Genomic DNA, 20,081 nt, shown 5'->3' on the forward strand with positions numbered 1-20,081 from the left:
GAAACAGTGGAAACAGTGTTAGACTTTATTTTTCTGGGCTCCAAAATCACTACAGATGGTGACTGCGGCCATGAAATTAAAAGACACTTACTCCTTTAACAAAAGTTATAACCAACCTAGATAGCATATTCAAAAGCAGAGACATTGCTTTGCCAACAAACGTCCGGCTAGTCAACGCTATGGTTTTTTCTGTGGTCATGTATGGACGTGAGAGTTGGACTGTGAAGAAAGCTGAGCGCCGAAGAATTGATGCTTTTGAACTGTGGTGTTGGAGAAGACTCTTGAGAGTCCCTTGTACTGCAAGGAGATCCAACCAGTCCATTATAAAGGAGATCAGCCCTGGGTGTTCTTTGGAAGGAATGAAACTCCAGTACTATGGCCACCTTATGCGAAGAATTGACTCATTGGAAAAGACTCTGATGCTGGGTAGGATTGGGGGCAGGAGGAAAAGGGGATGGCAGAGGATGAGATGGCTGGATGGCATCACTGACTCAATGGATGTGAGTTTGAGTGAACTCTGGGAGATGGAGATGGACAGGGAGGCCTGGCGTGCTGTGATTCATGGGGTCGCAGAGAGTCAGACACAACTGAGCGACTGAACTCAGCTGAACTGAACATATTGTAGCTGTAAATATTAAATAAATATGTATTTGGTGCTTACTATTTGATAGGTATTGTGAAATACATGAAGGTTACAAGGCAAATAAGACAGATATCATTCCTATTATCCGCTCCTCAAATGAAGTCATTAAACACTGGCTCTCTTCATAGAACTGGATTCAACACGGTGGAAGATACAAAAGAAGAGGGAGGGGACAGAAAGAAATCTTTTGGATAGAAAGCCTCCAGATTTATAGCTGAGTTTCCAGGAACAAAAATAATTTAAAGCAATGATTGTTTGCCAAACTGAACTTTTTCCAGACTGCAATTAAATTTTTCCTTATTGAGCGAAAAAGAACATTTCATCCTTATCAAAAGATTTCCCTGTAAAAGTGTACTTTGCTGTATCAGTGAGGACACTTTCAGCTATAAGTTAGAATAAAAATCTTGGAATTGCCTAAATAATAAGGAAATGGATTGTGTCACATACCTGGAAAGTCCAGAGGCAGGACCAAGCCCATGCACGGCTGACCAGAACTCTGGCTCAACTGCTCTGGATTCCTCTGAGTGTGAGGTTTTTGTTTTTGTTTTTCATCAGACTGATTTCCCTCCTGACTGGGTTGTCTGCAACAATGGAAAAATTTTGCTCTTTTGTTTATGAAAGTTGGACATAGGGAAAACTTCTCTCTAGCTTTGTCCCCCTGGAATAAAGACCTTCTTTTTTAGGCAGATTGGACCCTCTCAAATCACATGCCCACCCCTGGGCCAATGACAGTATCCAGTGGAATGCAACATGTTGATTGGCTTAACTCTTATTCCTGAACCAATCATAAACCAGAGGGATGAAATTATGATCATGGTAGATCAGAACCTATGCTTGGACTTGGGCATGGAAACAGCTCCATCTGAGACACATGGGAAAGAGTACACTAGTCAAAGCTAGGGTCTGTAAGGAAGGTCTGGTTGCTGTTAGACAACCAACAATAACTTGTTCATATGAACAGGAGAATTTAAGCCACAGGAGCGCTGCTGACTGACCTCAAACACTGTACTCATTTCAAGTATAATGGGGCTCATTATGTGTTTCATTTCCCTTTAGATTAGTACTGAATTTCCAGTAGAGAGCAAAACATATTTTAAATGTGAAAATAAGAATTCAACGGAAAAAAATGGAAAAAAAAAGATAATTCAATGGAGGCTCATAGAGGCTTGGAACCACCAGTGTATATTGAAAAATTATTTATTCAAACTCCTCTTTCTTACAGAAAAAGAAACCTAATGTCCCTAAAAGTGAAGTGACTTGCTTAAGGTCACCTTCTTAGCGGCAGAGTCCAAAACCACAGCTATCTCACACATCAATATGACTGTTCCTGCCCCCATCCTGTGCCCTTCAAGTTATATCTTGAATGCAACTTTCTTGGAACTAGGAAATTCTAATATACTGCATATGTTAAATATAATATATGCTTATTTTTTGGATTATAATATTTCCATGAATTATTAAATACTTATATAATGATTCAGTTTAACATCTCAATATCCCTAGTAGGTAGGCAGAGGTGTGGGCTATTTCTGTTTTGTAGCAGAATGGAACAGGCTGTCCAATTCATAGTCAGGTTTTCTAACTTTCTTTTTCCTGGTTAGTATCTCCCTGCATCAATGTTGGTGCAATCAATACTTCTCTTGGTAGCAGAGGAATTTCCTAGCCACACACTGTTGGGCCTGGGGGTGGGCAGAAGGGAAGGCTGTTTGAAAATCTACTTTTCCATCTGTTCTCAGAACTGGAATGAAATGATGGAGCTGGTCTCCTCCAATGGCAATTACTGTAATTACCGCAAGGCTTTTGCAGACTGCGACGGCTTCAAAATCCCAATCCTTGGCGTCCACTTGAAAGACTTGATAGCAGTCCATGTCATTTTCCCAGACTGGACAGAGGAGAACAAAGTGAACATTGTGAAAATGCACCAGCTCTCCGTTACCCTGAGTGAACTGGTGTCCCTGCAGAATGCCTCTCACCACTTGGAACCCAACCTGGATTTGATCAACTTGCTTACGGTGAGTTCAACGGGCTGGAGCTTGTGCTCCAATAGACTGGAGCTTGAACCTCACCTCCCAGGGGATGCAGGAAGATTCCCGCCAGCAGTTCACAATGAGGGCAGGGGAGGGGTGGGATGTGGGGTCAGTGGTTGGAAAGAAATCTCAAAGGAGGAAGGGTGGGGAAGCCACACCTGTAACCTGCGTAAGTTCAAACTGTTAAATATGATCTCCAAGCGAAGAAAATTCCGTTTGCTTTGAGGATCCCAGTCTCTGCCCCCGCAGCTCTGGTTTCTGGAGTTCTTAGAGAGGCCCTCCAGCTCTGTCCTCAGGGCCTCACAATCCTGAATCACACTAATCTAATCCTGCATCACACACATCCCCTGGGAGGTGAGGTTCAAGAGAAGCTCACTGGCTTCTCTGGATCCTCACCGCATAGCTGTAGCTGAAGCCTGGAGTAAAACAGGAACCTCCTCCAAGATCTCCCTACCCCCACTCCCACCAACCTCCCCAAACCCCCAGAGGCACCTCCCAATCTGGCCCTGGAGGCCCTTCAGGACTTGCTTTCTGACTCTTAGTCTCTCCTCATTTCTGATCACCCGATCCCACATCACACCTGCCTTTGAGGAGTATGGGGCTTACACTTTCCACCAGTAATTGCTGCCTTCTACTTTCTGGCCATTGCATTTTCTTGGAAAATCCTTTCCTTAGCCCTCCATCCCACCGCCCCCCTCCCCCTGGCACCCGATGACTAGCTTAAATTTAAATGCCTCTCTTTATTTAGATGCTCTCAGGGAGCATTCTGTTTCCCTCCAAAGCAGTAATGCATCTGTCACCTTGCACTTTGTTGCCCTTGCACTTTGTACTTTCTTATCTATAGGAGGTAACACTTGACATTAGATTTGGTTTTTTTTCTGTCTACTTGCCTTATGCATAGCGTGTCCCCAGCACCTTCCATAGTACTTGGCATACGTAGGGGCTCAACAGATGAACTGAACGCTATAATTAGGAATGATGTCGGTTGGAAGAAAGTAACCCATTTCTCATCATTTTATTAGTATTAGTGGCACACACAGTTAGCTGGTCTCTAGGTCCTAGCACTTTTAGATACACAGGTGTGTAGAAGAGAATATTTCCCATTGGCTGCTTCTTTGTAAGGGGGGAAAAGAGGCATAAGCAAATTCTCTCAGCTTAGCTGAAACAAGTGGAGGAGTAACTTCCTTGTTTGGGTTTATGACACTGTAACATTTGAAACTTGGCTTCAATACTGAATTAACTACTTCCTTGCAACGGCCATAGGAAATGAAAACAACAATCCCTCTGAAGCTCTGAAGGGCTAAATCCTCTAGGGCTGCTGCATTGGAATAAGAGTGTGGTTCCTAGACCTTCTCACCCACTGTTCCTAGAACACAGAATTGTCTACCAAAGAGTTGACCCCCTAGGTGTAGGCAATAATGGCAACTGCCTTCTTTGTATAAAGCAGAAGTGGCCAACACATAGAAACACAAATCTCTTGGGGTTCAGATTGTGTGACAAATAATAAACACACAGACATTCTCACTGGGTGTGGGGGGCATCTCACAATCATCCAGGCACCTGCATTTATTAATCATTTGCCATGTAAATCTGTTTCTATGAATAAGTGACCAGAGTTGTAGCCCCAATCAGACTGTGTAAACCCACACACACAGGTGATGTCTGCAGACCAGTCTCAGGGTGTAGCCGAGGTTTCAAGTGTCTGTGTTCAGACTGTCTCCCTATCCTCAGTGGAGGATAGCTTCACATAGCAGGTGCCTACACCTGGGCAGCTTCTCATCTGGAAAAAAGACAACGATAGAGTAGGGGAAATAATTTTTAATTGTAAATGCAGCAAGCAACATCATGACAGAGAAATCTTAAAGGGTTTTGAATTAAATTTTGGGATGCTGATGGAAAAATCTGAATTCCAGAGGTAAAAGCTAAGAAATAATTGGGTTTTTGCTGAGAAGGAAAGAAAAAGGAAAAAAACCTCAATCTCTAGCTATCTCTCTGTCTCAGAAATTGAAGGAAAATTTAGAAGCCACCAGGCATCATATTTCTGGAGAAGGCAATGGCAACCCACTCCAGTACTCTTGCCTGGAAAATCCCATGGATGGAGGAGCCTGGTAGGCTGCAGTCTATGGGGTTGCACAAAGTCGGACACGACTGAAGCGACTTAGCAGCAGCAGCAGCAGGCATCAGAGTCGGACACGACTGAGCGACTTTTCTTTCACTTTTCACTTTCATTCATTGGAGAAGGAAATGGCAACCCACTCCAGTGTTCTTGCCTGGAGAGTCCCAGGGACGGGACAGCCTGGTGGGCTGCCGTCTCTGGGGTTGCACAAAGTTGGACACGACTGAAGCGACTTAGCAGCAGCAGCAGCAGGCATCATATTTAGTCATAGCAGTGGTAGTAGAGTGTAGTATCCGGGCCAGAATCTCTGATGGGAGATTTAGCTGTTAACCTTGCCTCTGCAGTTTTTTAGCTTTGTCTCCTTACTAACTGACTTTGGATTGTTTTCCTAAAGAGTTTTGTGCTCATTTGTGAGGTCTCACCCAGTTCTGAACTTCTGTGGTTCTAGATGTAAGGAATGGTGAAGCCTTGAGACTAAGGAACCAAGTGTCAGCCCAATCCCATGGTCCCAGCCCAGCACACATCAAGATAGCAGATTTCCAGAGATGAGCACAATCATCAAGTCAGTTCCTACTTACAGCCAAGAGCCTTACTCTCTCCCCACAGCCAAGGAGGAAGTTCAGTGCGTTCATTCTTCCTGGCCATAGGCAGATTAATCTCCTCAGAATCAGGGTGGAGGAGGATCCCAGGACATGTTCACTGGAGCCCAGTGGACATTTCATGAACCACATACATGTTGGAATGAGAACCATATGATTGACGGCAGCTGCCCAAATGCATGTGAGGTCATTCTTAGGCACAGCATTGAAGGGGTGATTCTTTCTGCTCCAAGACCCTAGGTCAAGTTTCTGCCTGAAGTGACTGCTTCTAAATATGGCCCCTGGTGAGGAAGCTGATATCAGTTGAGAGCTCCAAAAAAAGGAAAATAAGAACTTTTAAGTTCGTTAACAATTCCTATGTATTTGCCCGCTCTATGTATAGCAATGCTTGAACTTGCTGTAGTAATTGATTCAAGTTTTCACAGCACTTTTCACATATATTGCCTCAGTAGATTCTCACACATGCCCTGTGATGTAGCCTGGGCAGGTCAGAGGGCATAACATCACCCCTGCTCCTTCCTGTTTTAGAAATGCAGAAGCTGAGAGTCATAAAGGACAAAAAAGCTTGCATATAACCAACTTCTGAATCCCCAGTTTGGATGTTTCTCTCTCTCACGCTCTGATGGACATTTACTCAGTAATGTGGGAATATTGCTGATATTTGTATTATTTTGCATCTTTGAAAATTAAATAATCTCTCTTTTCTTAGGTGTCAGTCATATCCAACTCTTTATGACCCCATGGACTATACAGTCCATGGAATTCTTCAGGCCAGAATACTGGAGTGGGTAGCCTTTCCCTTCTTCAGGGGGTCTTTCCAACCCAGGGATCGAACCTGGGTCTCCTGCATTGCAGACAGGTTCTTTTTTTTTTTTTTAATATAAGTTTATTTATTTTAATTGGAGGCTAATTACTTTACAATATTGTATTGGTTTTGCCATACATCAACATGAATCTTCCATGGCTGTACACATGTTCTCCATCCTGAAACTCCCTCCCACCTTTCCTCCCCATACCATCCCTCTGGGTCATCCTAGTGCACCAGCCCCGAGCATCCTCTATCATGCATTGAACCTGGACTGGTGATTCATTTCACGTATGATATTATACATGTTTCAATGCCATTTTCCCAATGTAGACAGATTCTTTATCAGCTGAGCCACAATGGAAGCCCAAGAATACTGGAGTGGGTAGCCTATCCCTTCTCCAGGGGATCTTCCTGACCCAGGAATCGAACCAGGGTCTCCTGCATTGCAGGTGGATTCTTTACTAACTGAGCTATGGGGGAAGCATGTAAGAACAAGTTAATTACAAAACAAAATCTATGTGAGCAGGAGCTCTGTTTGCCATTTTTTTTATTGTAACCTTAGCCCCGCGAACAGCACTGGGCACACATGAAAGAAAGGCGACCATACCACCAAACTGCTGTGATTTGGGTTATTCCCTGTTTGAGGGAAGATCTGGAGAAGACCCTTTCCATTATGATCCTAATTCATGTAACCAGGAGCTTTCAGACTGAGGTTTCTTGTTTCACGGTACATGAAATAGTCTGTTCTTTTTCATAGTATTTTTAGATCTATCAGTTACGTTTACCATTCTGAGTATATGCAAATAACTGGAAAGCCCCTGTATTTTTACAATCGAAGAAGAAGAAGAGGAGAAGAAGAGGAGGAGGAGGAGGAGGGAGAGGAAGAGGCAGAATTGTAAAAATTGTGAATGGAGATAATTTGATGATCAAGTATGTGTTGTTTTACAATTCTCCAGTCGAGGCAATGTCAGTCCTAAGATGCAGACTAAATCCACAGCCATCTCTACTGATAGGCTTGGATGTAAAAGCAACAACCTGAAACAGTGACTCAAAACATTTTTCAGAAACAACCAAACTTAAAATGTTAGACACAAATAAAGATTTTTGAAATCCCATTGACAAGCTGCCTCTATTATTAGGAAGTAGAACAGGGCCGTAACACCCAGAGGAGATCCAAGAAAGCATGTAAGATTGTGACTGGGAAAGCAGAGAGCTGGCAGGACTGACCCAGGTGGCAGCTCTGTATTCATGGTTGAACACTGTGGCATTTGGCTGCTATATTGATTGGAAGCCAAACCCTGTAGTTCATTTCTGTGTGACCCTCTAAAACAAACTGCAGTGGACACATACTAGCTCGTTTAATCTTCCCAACAATCCTGGGAGGGAACTATTATTGATTCCCATTTTACAGATTGAGACAGACTCTAAAGGCTAAAACGAACACAACATTATTAATCAGCTATACTCCAGTAAAAAAAAAAATTTTTTTTTAAAGAGAAGGTTAATGACTCACTTAGGTTTATACTGCCACTAACAAATGGAAAGCAAACCTTCCATTTGGTTTCCAAATGGAAGAAGACCAAAACATTTCCATCATGGAGTCAGGTATCTGTTCATTTGACACAAGAAAATCCCCACGGATGTTCTGTATCTTTTGAGAGAGCATCTCCCCTACTTGGTGTGTGGCATATTTAGGTTTTTGGTTGGATGTTCTTGCACTGCCATCTTCTCTTCTCCCACAGATGCCAGTGCCATCATTAGAGGAGGAGTCAGGAGGACAGGAACATACTCATTAAAGCCTGGGTTAACTCCTGATATCGAGTAATTCAGAAGGAAGAAGTCACTCAGTTTTCTAGGTAGCATTCACAATGCAAGGTAGCAAACCAAGACAGGGATTATGGGGATAGAAAAGACAGGTATGCTCTTTGCTTCCATGAGGCTTGGAAATCAGCAGAGTCTTCTATTATGGAATTTACAAAATGGTCAGCAACTTTTCATGGCAGATGTGCTTTATTTGACCCACAAGGAATCATAAAAATTTTTAAATTATTAGATCCCAGTGCTTAAAATGGGAGTATTTCATATAACAGTCCAGATTTGTGACTTCTTTTGATAAATTGGAAGATGTGGCACTTGTCAGACTGATGACAATTTGCCTTAGCTGAATAGTGGCTGTCTCCCATTCATCAGAGTTCACACCCGCCCCCTTGCTTCCCTAACCCAGAGATCCAGTGTCAAATTCCACTTATCAGCACAAATTTTTCTTATTGTTGGGCTAAGAGGAAAGATCCCCAAGTTAATCACATTGCAAAATTCTGTTGCCAAATACTCCATTGTACCAATGTCTCTATCAAAATCTCCCTTTCACACATCTTCTTTCACTCAGTTACATAGTAGGCTGGCTCCTAAAAGCATTTGTTTGTGACATGGGCTAGTTCCTCTCCAGCAAAAAGTCAGGGCCCCGAAGGTAGAAGTGACCGGTCTTCAGGGGAAGGTGAATACAGTGTGCATTCTTTGTGAGCAGGATTTTCCTGATCTGAAATAATACTAGGGTAATTTTGTAGTAAAGTCAATTGTCAATTTTATTATGCTTGGAAAAACCTTTAGATGACAAAGTCTAGGTAAAGCAATACATGATCAGATGTGTGGAATTCTTAACTTAAATATTATGTTTAGTAGGCAGAATAGTGACTGGAATGGTCCTCACCATATATTAGGTGGCCAATAAATATTTGTTCAGTGAACGATGCAAGAATGCTGTTTTATAATGCCAGCTTCTTCATTTTTTTAAATGAGATGAAACAGAAAGATAAATTCTTCAAAGATATCCTTTGCCTCTGAGTTTTCTCTTGCTTCCTTCTTCTTTCTCTTCCCTCTCATTCCATACCTGTACATATTAAGCCTTTGTCTAATTTATCTAAGCCTTTTTTAAATTGAGTTTTTAATGTTTGAATTTTTTCCTAAGTAGAAAACTATTTCACTTTTTGGCTGTGTCAGGTCTTAGCTGTGGCACCTGCGGGATCTTTCTCTGTGGTGTGCGTCTTCTCAGCCCGGGTAGACTCTACAGTTGTGGTGTGTGGGCTTAGTTACCCCACAGCATGTGGGCTTAGTTCCCCAACCAAAGATCGAACCTGCATCCCCTACCTTGGAATGTGGATTCTTAACCACTGGACTACCAGGGAAGTCCCCAAGCTCTTATTTTCAGATGAAATACATTAGAGGAAAATTTTCATGCTTAAATGGACAGAGAAGGACAGGGCACATGGTTCTCTTCCCTGATGATGCCATGGTAGGATTCATCTTCCCAGTGAAGGGCATGTATGGCAATTATCCAGGCTTATTTAAGTCTTATGAATTCTGTTTTAGGAGAAGGAGACCATTCGCTTTAAGGTTTTATACATTTTATCCATATTCTTCAGTCTCAGTGTATGTTGTCATCCTTGATCACCCTGTGTTTTCTCTCTGTATTTTTCTAAGTCTTCCCAGGAAGGTCCCAGTGTACAAATTCCTCTGTGAATCCATTCTGGTCTTTTCAGTCTTCAGTGATCCCTCCACACAGTAATAAGAGTAGTTTTAGTACCTGTAACAATAACAATGACAGCAACAACATCAGATTCCATTTCCTGAGATTTCACTGTGTACCAGGCCCTGTGTGAAGTCCTTTACATGCAGTATTTCATTTGATCATGATAATAATGCAATTAGATAAGGGATTTTTGTGATCGTTCCCATTTTACAGAAGTGGAAACTGAATGTCAGAGAGAAAATAACTGGCTCAAGGTCACAGAGTTAACCAGAGACAGGCTTAGATCTGAAGTGAGGTCTCCAAAACCTCTCTGCCATGCTTATACACGCTGCTCCATGAAAATTTCCTACAGCACTTACTGTGGGACAGCTTCCTCGCATTTAGCTTGTGTTACCTTTTGTTGATATGAATATATCTTTTTGTGTTCAGGTCCTATTTATTCAAATAAAGTGTCAGGCCCTTGAGGGCAGAAATAGCTTTATACCATTTTGTATCACCAGAACCTAGCACAATGCTCGGAAAAAATAGAAACCTCTTAATTGCTCCTTTATTTCTACAGTTCTCTAATCAAACCCCTAAGACAGCACTGATTCCATTTTCAAGTCTTATTTTATGCACTTGTCCTATTCTATAATATCAAGAATTCCTGATCTCTGGGTCTTAGGAGCTTGGTTCTTAGGAGCTGCTCAATAATTATTGAGAAATTGAGTCAATGGTTCTTATATGCTGAGGACCACACTAAGTTTAACTTTTTTCTTTTTGAAATTTCATTTTCCACCTCTGCAATGCTGTCTTTTTAATGTTCTACATTCAGCTCACTATGTTGACCCCAAGCATTTGGTTTGAAGAAATTTCAGCAATGTAAATAAGTAAATAAATAATTCAGCATTCTGATTTATCCCTTCTAATTTGTTGTAGCTTTCTCTGGACCTCTATCACACAGAAGATGATATTTACAAACTATCACTGGTTCTGGAGCCTAGAAATTCTAAATCGGTAGGTATTGCTTTTTCTCTGAGGATTAGTGACAAACACCATTATTTGTCATTTACAATAATTGCCCATTACAATAGTGCTATGTGGTTTAAAGATTGAGGAATTAAAAAAAAAATCTGTATTCTCATTTTACCAGTGGAACAGCTTAGCCCTGACAGATAATTCTCTCTTCACTTCACAGGCTAACAAAGAAGAACATCATTTCCAATTACTCTGTTTTATTCTTGATCTTCCATGTTCCCTCTGAGAACTACCTACATATGGGGCTAAAAAATAAGAAGTGGTAACAATAACTCATCTTAATGTTAAAGATCATTCTGACCCTTCCAGGCTTTTTTTAAAGCCTATTCAACATAAAATTAGATTTAATAAGTGTTAAATACCCTAATCATAATTCACAGATTTCTCTACTAATGATTGACCCAACTCAGAATTTCAATATCTTATTTGGATACCACCTCACTTAATTGATAGTTGACTCTTAGTAAAGAAACATTATACAATGAATTGAAGAAATTGCATTACTGAGTGTACACTGCTCATTACTTTTAGCAAGTAGACTGTAGCTCAGATATGTTTTACACCAGGAAGAAAAATATCAGGATGAATATGAAATTTACAATAAGGATGAGGTTTGCATGATGAAGAAAAAATTTCTGTCTGTTTCTTATATATATATCCTGAGATCAGTTTTCTTACAAATGTCTCATTCATTACCTCCATGAGTTCTGTAGTGTGTTGCCAGCAACTCTAGGCTCTAAGTCTGTCCATCTATTAATACCCACTACAATTCTGAACCATTGACTTGAAAGAGGCAGAATGACTGAATGCTGTTCACAGTGAAGGCCAGGTGAGAGAGAATAAACTTGAGTCTGAGTCAGTTGACCTAGTAGCTTCTGTTCTTAAAATAATGAGTGGTGTTTCCATCACTATGTTCCCCTCCCTGCCAGTCCCAAGAGGCTCATCTTCTGAGGACACTGCAGAACGCAGCCTTATGGGAAGATACAGCACCGACAAAGGGAGGGGTTAGGGCTAGACTCTTCAAAATTAGCATGATAAAGAGAACTCAAAAGAAAGGTGGACTTCCCAGATGCTGCAGTGGTAAAGAATCTGCCTGCCAATGCAGAAGACAAAGGTTTGATCCCTAGGTGGGGAAGACCCCCTAGAATGAGAAATGACAACCCACTCCAGTGTTCTTGCCTGGGAAATCCCATGGACAGGGGAGACTGGCAGGCTACAGTCCATGGGGTCACAAAGAGTCAGACACAACTGAGCACAAAAACAAGCAAGAAAGTAAAGTAATGTTATTGAAAAAAGGGAATTCGTAAGCTTCTCTTTCATTCCATAGCTCTGGTGTGATGAAGCTGTCCTGTACATACACACAGCATTGCTGCCTCGCGACACCTTCCTTTAGCTGTAACCAGACATCTTAATTGCTGCCTGTTGGCTGTTGAATGCCTGGCAGGTCATAATATGTATGTTATCTCATTGACTCTGTTAAGCAAACAGAGTCTAGTGAGCCTAGGAATCTTTGACACAGCCAGTAAGCAGGAGAATTTGGATTCCTCTCAGGACTGTCTGGCTTCATCACCTGTGCTTTTTCCTATGATGCTTCCCATCATTTCCTCACCATCTCTTGTTCAGAAACAGGGTAGGAATGATCATGTTGGCATACATGCCTGATTTGTGCCCTTTAGATTTACTTTATTTTCAGTCTCAAGTTTTGCCAATTTTAGGAGATATTTCCATACAATATTAAAAAAAAAATCTTTAAAAAGTATTTATTTGATTGCACCAGGTAGCAGATGGGATCTTTAGTTGCAGCACATGTGATATAATTCCCTGACCAGGAATCCAACCTGGGCCCCAACATTGAAAACATGAAGTCTTAGCCACAGGACCACCAGGGAAGTCCCAAAAGAGTCTTTTTAGCTCTTATCAAAGCAGAAGCTTTTGAAAACCTTTCAAAGTGCTAAAATCCTGTTGTTGTTTAGTCGCTCAGTCGTGTCCAACTCTTTTGTGACCCCGTGGGCTGTAGCCCACCAGGCTCTTCTGTCCTTAGGATTCTCCAGGCAAGTATACTGGAGCGGGTTGCCATTTCCTTCTCCAGGGGAATCTTCCTGACCCAGGGATCGGACCCGTGTCTCCTGCACTGGCAGGCGTGTTCTTTACCACTGAGCCACCAGGGAGCCTGCTAAAATGAAAACTCTATGAAAACGCATTTCCCAATCCCTTTCTGTCTCTTCTCTAAGTGGAATGTCGTCCTATTGGTATTCAGTGTTTGACGCCTGTTGGGAACTAGAGAACAATTTCGAGTCAGGATTATTACTGAGAGCCTGTGGCTTTAGCGTGCTGACAGCTAGAGCCGGCCGGCCCCACCTACTTAGTCTCAGAGCTTCTCGGCCTTTCTCTGTTCACAGGGGCATCCTTTGTGCCTCCCTGTTTTTTGTGTTTTACTTCATGTCTCAGTTTTTTCATGCTACCTCGAGGTCAAAGAAATACCTAGCATTTCTACTTACAGAATAGTTAGGTCCAGACAACTAAATATGTATAAATATTGATATTCTAATGACTTAGTACCTGCTTGAAAACATAGCATGATTTAATGGGTGACCTTTGTAGTTTGTGTGGAGTCTGACAAATATTGAGTATAGCTATATTTCCTTTGGAAGTTTGAAATATCTTCTGGTATCCCTCTGAGCTTATGATAGTGTTTTGAGGAGATGGGGGTACTTTACCAAGTACCAAGGGAACCAAGGGTTTAGTCCTTTGTCATATCAACAAGATGAAAGACTTGAGCGAAAGAGCCGAGATGGGAGAGTGTGTGTGTGTGTGTGTGTGAGAGAGAGAGAGAGCGAGAGAGACTGTGAAAGGGTGACCATATGCGGATGGCAGATATTTTTTGTTTTATTTGTAGCCCACGGGATATCAGAAACACCCACCTCACAACATTAGTAGAGGCATAAATCCATGTAGTTACACCTCAGCTCCCCTTGCAAAAATTTTATTCCAAACTCAGTGTCCAATTAAAAAAAAAAAATCTGCTAATACATGTGTGTAGGTAGGCACCAGAAAAAATATTTCATTGTGTGAGAGTCCAAGGGAGAGAACACAACATGCACAGTGCTCTTGGCTGGTCTCCTGATAGGACTGTGCTTTGTGCTTGTGCCGTATAAACGTGTTATGCATTATTGCCACCATCTTCTCACATTCTTAAGTGAAAATAGCTTGCAAGAACGTAGGAACATACTGTGGAGAAAACAAGTTGCACTCAAGAGGGCTCAAGGGAGCTAGCGATTATTCAAACCATCAAGAAGTGATTAAGCATATTGAGAGAGATGCTGGCAAGATGACATAAACTTGGCTGTGCACCGCTGCCTGCTTGCTGCACACACCTAATTTATCACTAGCACTGAGTATTAAAGAATTAGATAACTGGTGTTTCATAGGCATTCTATTATACAAAAAAACCTGTATGGCGTGTTATAGAGATGTTTACCAGTGTTTTCGTATTATTTAGGGAACTTGGATAGGATTTTTGGATAAGCAGGATGAGTAATGTTTTTTCCCACCTATAAAAATGCAATCTAGGCTCCTGCTAACCAAAACGCACTATCCAAATATGTATTTGGTTACAGATTAGATTCTACCGAAAAAATATTCCATTAACAACATTTTCATTGATGTTTGTTTTAAAAACATTTAAGTGCTACACAAATATAATTTTCTACTGATGTGAACATGCAAAACTCACATGTCTTTCTCAGTGTCCCTGGTCCAAATTTCAAAGTCCCAGATAAAGTTGAAAAATGTGTGTGTTTTCCGTGTGTAAAATAGATAGCTAGTGGGAAGCTGCTGTCTAGCACAGGAAATTTAGCTTGCTCCTCTGTGATGACCTAGAGGGGTGGCCCGGAGGTGGAAGGTGGGAGGAGCCACAAGAAGGAGGGGATATATGTACACATACAGCTGATTCACGTTGTTGTCCAGCAGAAACTAACACAACACTGTAAAGCAATCATACTCCAATTTAAAAAATAAATAAAAAAAATTTTTTAATGTGTATGTTTTCTATTGGCAGCCTACCTCCCCTACGACGCCCACCAAGCCTGTGGTACCCCTGGAGTGGGCCTCAGGAGTGATGCCGAAGCCAGATCCTACAGTCATCAACAAGCACATAAGGAAGTTAGTTGAGGTAAGTGAGCACTAGGAGGCCCCTTTCTCTTTCCAGAATGTTCTCTGGTACCAGCCTAGGTATCAGCTGGAGTCCATTAAAACAGCCCTCCTGCAGGTAGGAAAAATTCAACAGACACTTAGCTCTGCCTGGCCATGGCTTCTGGGGAAAAATCTTCCAGGAAGGCCCCCTTTCCCCTTTCTTTCTGTGGGTTCTCACTTGTCCAAATGTTCACAGCTACTTAGAACTCCTGTCTTCCCCAGGCATTTGACACATTTGTCATTGCCCCTGCAACCCAAAGGACTGTTTGAAGGTTAGAAACTACTCATTAAAAATCCACATGGGGGTACTTGCCTGGTGGTCCAGCAGTTAAGAATCCGCTTCCAATGCAGGGGATGCAGGTTTGATCCCTGCTGGGGGCACCAATATCCCACAGGCCGCAGGGCAGTTAAGCCCATGAGCTGCAACTTCTAAGCCCGTGTGCCACAGTGAAGACCCAATGTAGTCAAAAAACAAGCAAGAAATAACCCACGTGGATCAGAATAAAATGCTTGATAAATTGGTTACCTGAGGCTAGGAGGAAAATCCTGCAAGTTCAATAGTTTCTTCAGCTTTGTATGTTTGGAGGTCTGTGACACAGCAGCACAATACCATTTAGGTCAGAAACATCACTTAATAAAGGGCAAGATGATGTCAGAGTTTTCCATGTAAAAAAACAGTAGATGCACCAATGTGGGAAAGAAGGAAAGCACCTTACTCAGGCACTAGAAACTGTGATTATTGATTATACATCTACCTTCGAGCATCAGTATCTCCTCAGGTGCAGTAGAAACAAGTCTTTGGTATGTAATGTACTCTTTGCTGGGAAAGAATGTTTACAGAAAAAGAATGTTCTACGTCTTGGCTCATCCACAAAACCATGAGGTGCTGATAGAAAAGTTTCATGGAGCATATGTGGCAGAAAGGAAGGAAAGGGTGAGGGAAGATGATGAGAAAGCCATAAGGTCCAGTGGGGACCATATGATGATGTGATAGTGACAGACCCTACTTGGAGCCAGGGAAAGTCGGCAAAGGATCCAGGGATATGGAATTGTGGCTCAGGAAAGTCTAGAATCAGGAAATAAGAGGTATTCTTTCTCCTACTCTTATGTCTGCTTTTCTCTGAATGTTCACGCCGTTCTCTGCAGACAGGCCTTCTTTGCTGCACATGTGGAGTCTATTTTGCCCCTTAGTACTTTATCTCTTTTCTCTAATTCCAATTTCATGGGGGAAGGTTGACCCGGTTTTGATAGGCTGAGTACCACTAATTTAACCAAATAAACGACTGGGTTTTACTTGAATTTCCATAATGAGTTTTATTTCACAAAAAATCTTATACTCTCAGTATAAATATGGGTATTAAATGATAAATTGTAAGCACTCCATAATAGTTAAATTTTAAGCATTTTTGATTTGAATAAGTATTGAAAGTGAAACTTACAAAAAAGTTCAGTTATCTATGAATAAACTTAGAATGAGTGCCAGTCATATTTTAATGAAGTAATTTGTTCATTTATACATTGCCTACTTCCCAAAATACTCCTGAAGCAGCCTGCAACCTAAGGCAATACAGATAAAATATAATAGACACCACAAGGGAAAGAGAGAGAGATTCATTGCAGCTAGACTCGAAGTCAAGTATTTGCATACATGTGTTTGCAGGGAGAACTCACAAATTTTTTTTTAAATCTTAAGAGGGCAATAGAAAATTCTTTTTTATTTTTCTCTGATTATAAGGAAAGCCAGGGGGATTCTATTGGAAGTCCAGTGGTTAGGACTCAGCACTCTCACTGGCCCCTGGTTCAGTGTCTGGTTGGGGAATTAAGATCTCATAAGCCATGTGGTGAGGCCAAAAAAAAAAAAAAAAGGCAGAAACATTGTGAATATTAATGCATTACATAAAACATAGAAAGTAGAAAGTTTTACCTTCAGGTCTTGGTATTTCTTCTGCCTAGGGATAATCACTGATAACTTGTAGATGATCTTGTATGACTTTATTCCACTCCCTCCATACACACACACACACACACACGCATATATGCATATCTTTGAGCAAACTTTTTTGAGAATTCTGAATTCTTACATATATATATAAATCTGTTTCTAGACTGTACTGTCTCTACTAAGTTATAATACCATGTTGTTTTGGCTAATGTAGCTTTGATTTCTGATAAGGTACACTGTCTCTCATGACTCCTCGTTTTTTTATTTGAAGTATAATTAACCTTCTAGGTGTTCTAGGTATTTGACATTTCTACACATTATAAAATGATCACCATAATAAGTCTGGTTACCAACTGTCACAATACAATGATATTAAAGTATTATTGACTGTATTCCCCAAGCTGTGCTTTCCATCCCATGTCATTTGCAACTGGAAGTTTTCACCTCTTAATTTCTCTTGCCTATTCTTCCATCCTCCCACTCCCCTCACCTCTGGCAACCACCTGTTTGTTCTCTGTATCTATGAGTCTGTTTCTGTTTTATTTTGTTCATTTGTTTTTTGAATCCTACATATAAGTGAAATCATATGATATTTGACTTTCTCTGCCTGACTTATTCCAGAGAAGGCAATGGCACCCCACTCCAGTACTCTTGCCTGGAAAATCCCATGGAAGGAGGAGCCTGGAAGGCTGCAATCCATGGGGTCGCTGAAGGTCGGACATGACTGAATGACTTCACTTTCACTTTTCACTTTCATGCATTGGAGAAGGAAATGGCAACCCACTCCAGTGTTCTTGCCTGGAGAATCCCAGGGATGGGGGATCCTGGTGGGCTGCCATCTCTGGGGTCGCACAGAGTCGGACACGACTGAAGCGACTTAGCAGCAGCAGCAGCAGCCTGACTTATTCCACTTACCATAATATTCTAAAGTCTTTCCATGTTGTCAAATAAAGGCAAGGTTACATCCATTTTTTATGGCTGAATCTATTCCAGTTTATTCATATATCACATCTTCCTTATTCATTCATCTGTCAATAGACTCTTAGGTTGCTTCCATATCTTGGTTATTGTAAATAATGCTGGAATGAACACAGGGGTGTATATGTCTTTTCAAAAACAAATATTTTTGTTTTCTTTGGAAAAAATACACAAAAAGGAATTGATGGATTGTATGATAGTTCTAGTTTTAATTTTTTGAGGGACCTCCTTACTGTTTTCATAGGGGCTACACCATTTTATAATCCCACCCAAACAGCACACGAGGGCTCCCTTTTCTCCACATCCTCAACAACAGTTGTTGTTTGTTGTCTTTTTGATAATAGCCATTCTGACAGGTGTGAGGTGGTATCTCATTGTGGTTTTTATTTGCATTTCCCTGAGACGAGCGATGAGTGATATTGAGCATTTTTTCATATGTCTGTTGACCATCTGTAAATCTTCTTTAGAAAAATGTCTATTCAGGTCCTCTGCCTTAAAAAAAATTTTTTTTTGGTCAGTTCTTTGTATGTTTTGAATATTATCCCCTTTTAAGATGTATCATTTGCATCTTGTAACCTTCTCCTATTCAGTAGGTGGCCTTTTCATTTTGTTGACGTTTCCTTCCCTGTGCGAAAGCTTTTTAGTTTGATATAGTACCAGTTGTTTGTTTTTGCTTTTGTTTCCCTTGCCTGAGGTCATTACTCCTCATCTTTAATAATTTTAGGCTATTTTCAACATGTTACTTCTATCGGAACTTTAGAATTAATTTGTTCATTTAAAACAAATTCCCACTGGGATTTTTATTGGAATTGCATTACATATGTATACTTTGATTTTTGAGATAATTTAACATTTCAAGTTTCACATTCTATTGTCATGGTGTTGGTATTTGTATATTTACCAGCCTCACTCCTACTCAACCCAAAGGGCTCGATTTAGACCTTGCTTTCTTCAGGAAATATTTTAAAATTTCCTTCCCACCTCCCTTCATAGCATTCTGCCTTTATCTTCAGCATTGCACTTACCTCATAATACCATAAAGGCTTCTCAATTTTGTTATCTCCTACTAGATTTCAAGCTCATTGATAGAAAAAGTAATATGCTAATTATGCTTTCCCAATAACAAGTTCAGAGGCTGCCTCATAAATAGTCATTCAATAAATATTTGTCTTTCCTTTGCAGTCTGTGTTTAGGAACTACGACCATGACCATGATGGGTATATCTCCCAAGAAGACTTTGAAAGTATAGCTGCCAATTTTCCCTTCTTGGATTCCTTTTGTGTGCTGGACAAAGACCAGTAAGTTTAATTTTGTTATATTATAACGTAGCTGTCCTGAAGCAGAAAATTACTATCAAAGGAGAGCAGAGAAGTCTATCTCTAATTTATATCCTGAAAGCGTCAATCCTAGTGATTTGATGAGATGTGTCTAACTTTTTGCTGATTTTTTCTTGGTGTCCATGAACATAACTGGTTGGATGGAATCACAAAGCAGATCACATCGTTAGTGTTAAGTAGAAGTTCATTTGCAAATTAGCCCAGCTTTCCATTTCATGTATTACTGCTACTACTTAGCAGATGAACTATCCTCAACCCCAAAACCTCCATCAATAAAAGAATAGAGACTAGATGGGGAAACAGTGGAAACAGTGTCAGACTTTATTTTTTGGGGCTCCAAAATCACTGCAGATGGTGATTGCAGCCATGAAATTAAAAGATGCTTACTCCTTGGAAGGAAAGTTATGACCAATCTAGATAGCATATTCAAAAGCAGAGACATTACTTTGCCAACAAAGGTCCATCTAGTCAAGGCTATGGTTTTTCCAGTGGTCATGTATGGATGTGAGAGTTGGACTGTGAAGAAAGCTGAGCACTGAAGAATTGATGCTTTTGAACTGTGGTGTTGGAGAAGACTCTTGAGAGTCCCTTGGACTGCAAGGAGGTCCAACCAGTCCATCCTAAAGGAGATCAGTCCTGAGTATTCATTGGAAGGAATGATGCTAAAGCTGAAATTCCAGTACTTTGGCCACCTCATGCGAAGAGTTGACTCATTGGAAAAGATTCTGATGCTGGGAGGGATTGGGGACAGGAGAAGGGGACGACAGAGGATGAGATTGGCTGGATGGCATCACCGACTCGATGGACATGAGTTTGGGTGAACTCCGGGAGTTGGCGATGGACAGGGAGGCCTGGCGTGCTGCGATTCATGGGGTTGCAAAGAGTCGGACACAACTG

The 20,081-nt window shown here is 41.1% G+C and overlaps 1 protein-coding gene across 5 annotated transcripts in view; it reads left to right on the plus strand.

Moving 5' to 3' along the window:
- The window catches only part of RASGRP3 (RAS guanyl releasing protein 3), a 117,705-nt gene that overhangs the window by 83,114 nt on the left and 14,510 nt on the right, over positions 1 to 20,081 (plus strand). For 3 of the 5 annotated variants that reach the window (XM_027554989.1, XM_027554990.1, XM_027554988.1), the window contains exons 10-13: positions 2,380 to 2,655; positions 10,638 to 10,715; positions 14,791 to 14,907; positions 19,030 to 19,145. In XM_027554989.1, the coding sequence (XP_027410790.1) occupies positions 2,380 to 2,655; positions 10,638 to 10,715; positions 14,791 to 14,907; positions 19,030 to 19,145 (587 nt within the window). The remainder of the gene's footprint in view (positions 1 to 2,379; positions 2,656 to 10,637; positions 10,716 to 14,790; positions 14,908 to 19,029; positions 19,146 to 20,081) is intronic. The other 2 variants (XM_027554991.1, XM_027554992.1) reach the window with 1 other exon arrangement.

The sequence above is a fragment of the Bos indicus x Bos taurus genome, chromosome 11 (assembly GCF_003369695.1).
Source record: "Bos indicus x Bos taurus breed Angus x Brahman F1 hybrid chromosome 11, Bos_hybrid_MaternalHap_v2.0, whole genome shotgun sequence".
In the NCBI taxonomy this organism is placed as follows: domain Eukaryota; kingdom Metazoa; phylum Chordata; class Mammalia; order Artiodactyla; family Bovidae; genus Bos; species Bos indicus x Bos taurus.